This window comes from Piliocolobus tephrosceles, chromosome 7 (genome assembly GCF_002776525.5).
Source record: "Piliocolobus tephrosceles isolate RC106 chromosome 7, ASM277652v3, whole genome shotgun sequence".
Taxonomy (NCBI): domain Eukaryota; kingdom Metazoa; phylum Chordata; class Mammalia; order Primates; family Cercopithecidae; genus Piliocolobus; species Piliocolobus tephrosceles.
The window spans coordinates 25,861,260-25,865,352 of record NC_045440.1 but is presented as its reverse complement, the minus strand read 5'-3'; the positions used below and the strand labels follow the sequence as shown (position 1 = coordinate 25,865,352).

Sequence of the window (4,093 nt, the reverse complement as noted above, 5' to 3'; positions counted from 1 at the left end):
ACTGCGTAGCGAAGCAGCCCCAGAGACATCCAGGCAGTCAGAGATGGTGCACAAAGCATAAAGAGATAAACAGATAAATGCAAGGGTCTTTACTCCTCGCTCCCTGGCCCTCCCCATGGCCCCGACTCTCCAATAAAGGAAATCAAGCTAAAGCTATGATGGGAGACAGAGGATAAAACAGCAGCACCTGCCAAGAAGATGATGCATTCTGTATGAATCAGCTCAGTGACTCAGCATCTGATAAAGCTTATTTGGAGTGTTTAGAGCAAGGGAAGGAGTGGTTCTGCTCTGCTTTGTGTGCTCAGGCCCCCGGGCATTGGCTGGCCCAAGGCTCCCCGCTGACATTGGCCGGCCCCGGGCTGCACCAAGAGTTTCAAGAGAGATGAGGTCCAGAATGCCAAAGGGCTGGCAAAAAGTCTGCAAACCACGGCAAGGCAAGGAGCTGCAAGCCTGGAGCTCACTGGGAAAAGCAGACAAAGTTGCCTTCAAATATCAGAAGGGGCACTATGGGAGAGATAAGCTGGATTTTCTCTTGTGTGGCTCCAGAGGGCAGAACTGGGCTCGGGATTGGCCCATACACGAGCCAGACTGTGACTCAATCAAAAAAGGCCCCAACTTTATCAAAAGCTTTACTAGATAAATGGTTGCATGGAAGGTAGTGAGCTGCCTGTGGCGTTCAAACACGGGCAGGATGACCACCTGGCACAGATGTTGGGGATGGGGTAGGAATCAGGCAGTGTGCAAGTCCTGAACCAATCAATCTCTATGATCTACTTAGAATATTAAACATCTGATGACGCATTTATGGCGCTTTCAAAATTCACACTTTTTTCCCCTCAAAGTTTGATCTTGTGAACCTTGTTTGCTTAGTAGTGGGAATAATCAAGTAATTATTCCCAATGGATCAACTGTGACTCTGTGAATCTGCTATGTTTTCCCAAATCCTTTCTTCCTCTCCTCCCTTCCCCTAATTCAGATGGCTAAGGCAGATCTCACTGACTGGCCTCCAAAGTCTAATTTTTAAAAAAATAACTAGATTTATGCCTCCTGTTCCAGAGGCTGGGGGAGCTACAGAACAGAAAAGTTACAAGGAGCGAGCTCAAAAACAATTCTTCTAACCTCAGGCATTGATAAGGAGGCGCTGTCCACAGAAAATGTAGCTGTTCCTGATAATTAGACCTTTTTTTTTTTTTTTTTTTTTTAAAGAAAAATAAAGTGAAGCTTCTTCTGGGGCATTTTTTTTTTCTTTTGGGCTAGTGATCTTCTTATACTTGGCTTGGCACTAGGTTAGGTTGCAGGGAGCCATGGAGATGATCCATTCCCGATTCCTCATTGTCCAGATGGAAGAAACTGAGGCCCAAGGGCAAAGTGATTGGTTCAAGGTCACCCAGTGTCTCGGGGCACACCTAGGACTGTAATCAGATTTTCATGGACCTGGTCCGGGTTCTCCCACTTTTTCATGGACCTGGAAGATTCCCCCAGGCTGCCTCCTGAAAAGGGCTGGGGTCCTAGTGGCCCCAGGATGTTGGGAAGCAAGGCACTGGGCCTCCATGTTGTGCCTCCATAGTCCTGCTCCTGAACGGGAAAACTCAGCCCCTGACCACACAGCTCCCCTTTAAGCCCCTTTGTTTCATATGGTTTTCAAAGTCTACCACCCCCAGTGGGGCTGCCTGTGCCTGCCCTGTCCACCCATTGCCCCAACTGTCAGCCCGTTGACTTCTCTCCTGGGGCTCAGACATCCCTGGCTCCAAAATGGACGGCTCAGTTTCTTCCCCAAGAAGTAGCTGCACCTCCAGGGTTCCTGGATTTCCCCCTCCTTGTCAGGGGTTGGGGTGGCGGCCACAGGATTCTCCCTGCTCTCAGCAGAAGGAACTTCAGCATTTGGAGACCAGCAAACCCCTCTGGACACAGATCTGATTTCCTAATTGGGAAGGCTCAGTGCAAAATAAAACTTGAGGGCCACTGGTTCAAAAGCTATGAAGAATTTCCAGACTGTCACAGTAGCCCCTTAAACCAAACGTGGATCTGCGAGGGTCCCACACCCATGAAGCCCACCCTGCTTGGCTGGGTTCCAAGAGGATGGGGACAATGATTGCTCCGTGGATCAAGGAGCCCAGAGAGGCCTTCAGGCTCTCCACTATCTGCTCTGATCACTCCTAAACACAATTCTGTTTCCTCCAGGCCTGGCGGCTCAGTCCAGGGACCCCATCGGTGTGATGTTTCCAGGAGAAGGCGTTTCAATACTTCCTGTGCTCTCTTCTCCAGCACAAGGCCCCTCTCCATCCCACCCTCCTTATGTCTGACTCTTTACTATTTAAATGGGCCAAGAGAAGTGGCGCGTGTGTAACGTGAAGGTTAAGTTTAATGGGGCCAGGGAACTGTGAGACGGTGTTTTGGACTGGGACAGAGGGCCGGGCTAACCGCGTGAGAGGGGCGCCCAGCTGGGCAAGCGAGTTCAGGCTCTTCCCTCCAGGGAGCACCAAGCGGACGCACCTCAGGGTCTCCCCTGGAGCCAGCACAGCCATTCGCGGTGATGATGCGCCCCCCGGCGCCCCCAGCCCGGTGCTGCACCGGCCCCCACCTCCCGGCTTCCAGAAAGCTCCCCTTGCATTCCGCGGCATTCTTTGGGCGTGAGTCATGCAGGTTTGCAGCCAGCCCCAAAGTGGGTGTGTGCGAGCCGACCGCTATAAATACGGCGCCTCCCAGTGCTCACCACCCGGCGTCGCCAGGAGGAGCGCGCGGGCACCGGGTGCCGCTGACCGGTGAGATGTCCCCGTCTTCCCTACCCTTGCGCAGAGCTACACCGAGACGGATGGGCGGGCAGGGTTTGGTAGCCAGGCAGACAGGGATGACAGAGTTCGCAGTGACAACCCTTGCGCTTTCGACGGAGCCCAGGAAGCCAGGGAGGGGAGGTGGCCGGAGCCCCATCACCAGGCAGCTGAACCAGGGGCTCCTGCGCAACCGCTGCCTGAGCGCACGAGCTCCAACCACAATTCTGTGGGGGATAAATAGAGCAGATATAATGATCATCCTTTCGCGAAGATGGGGAAAGTGAGACTTGGAGACCTGCCGCGTTGCAGGAGACCCAGGCTAGCAGGTGAAGGAGCTGGCCTGCACGGAGCTCCTTCCTGCAATATGTCCCCTGCGAAGATGCGGATCTCTCAGTTGTGGCTGTCTGCTTGCATGCATGAGTCATCCAGTTTTCTTCTAAATTCTCTAGCTCTCTGGACACTGTGCCTGTAAGTATGAGCCTGCGGATTTAAGTATATGCTGCAACCACCGAAATCCTACTTTTTCTGCCTCCTAATGCATCTGAGGTGCATTAGAGAAAAGTCACACAAGATCCACCAGGCCTCAGACCTCTGATTCCACGGTCTTATTTTACAGATGATAATCTGAGACCTGGAGAGGTTTAGGACTGGTGCCAACACTAAACAGCAAATAAGTATCAGAATTGGGATTACAGCCAAAGCCTCCTGACCTTCCAGAATTTCTGGACCTAGTTAAAAAAAAAAGAAAAGAAAAGAAAAAGAAGCTGATTTTTAATTTTTTTTTTAAAGGGAGAGGTTAGGAATTTAAAGGTAAGTACAGATACAAAAAAAAAAAAAAAAAAAAAAAAAAGATGCCCATGAGAATGTAAGTTATAATAATAGTGGGGCATTGGGCACAACTGAAACAGCCAATCTTGTGAGAATAGTAAAATAAACTTGGGTCCATGAGAAAGTGGAGTATTACATAGCCACAAAAGTATGTTCTTAAAGAATATTTGAAGATGGTGAATGTGAAGGATCTGATTGTATGAACTGCATGGAAGACAGAAGGAAATATACCACGGTGCTAACATTTGCCTCTGGGTGGTATGAATTACAGGTGACTATTTTTCTTATTTTCCTTTTGGTTTAGTTTTCTCCATTTGAAAAGGCAAAGAGGAGCCGGGGCTTTGGGATTAAAACCCTCACCAGCTGTTGCCCTCTTCGCTGTCTTCCCGTCCTCCCCACAGCTCCCTGTTCATGGTCATTGATTTTCTTTCTTTTTCTTTCTTTCTTTCTTTCTTTCTTTCTTTCTTTCTTTCTTTCTTTCTTTCTTTCTTTCT

At 49.8% G+C, this 4,093-nt stretch overlaps 1 protein-coding gene across 1 annotated transcript in view; it reads left to right on the top strand.

Moving 5' to 3' along the window:
* Nucleotides 1-2,637: 2,637 nt before the first annotated feature.
* The window catches only part of CLU (clusterin), a 17,322-nt gene continuing 15,866 nt past the window's right edge, over nucleotides 2,638-4,093 (top strand). Inside the window, 2 exon segments of the mRNA XM_023216792.2 lie at nucleotides 2,638-2,672; nucleotides 2,674-2,762. Coding sequence (XP_023072560.2) covers nucleotides 2,638-2,672; nucleotides 2,674-2,762 — 124 coding nt within the window.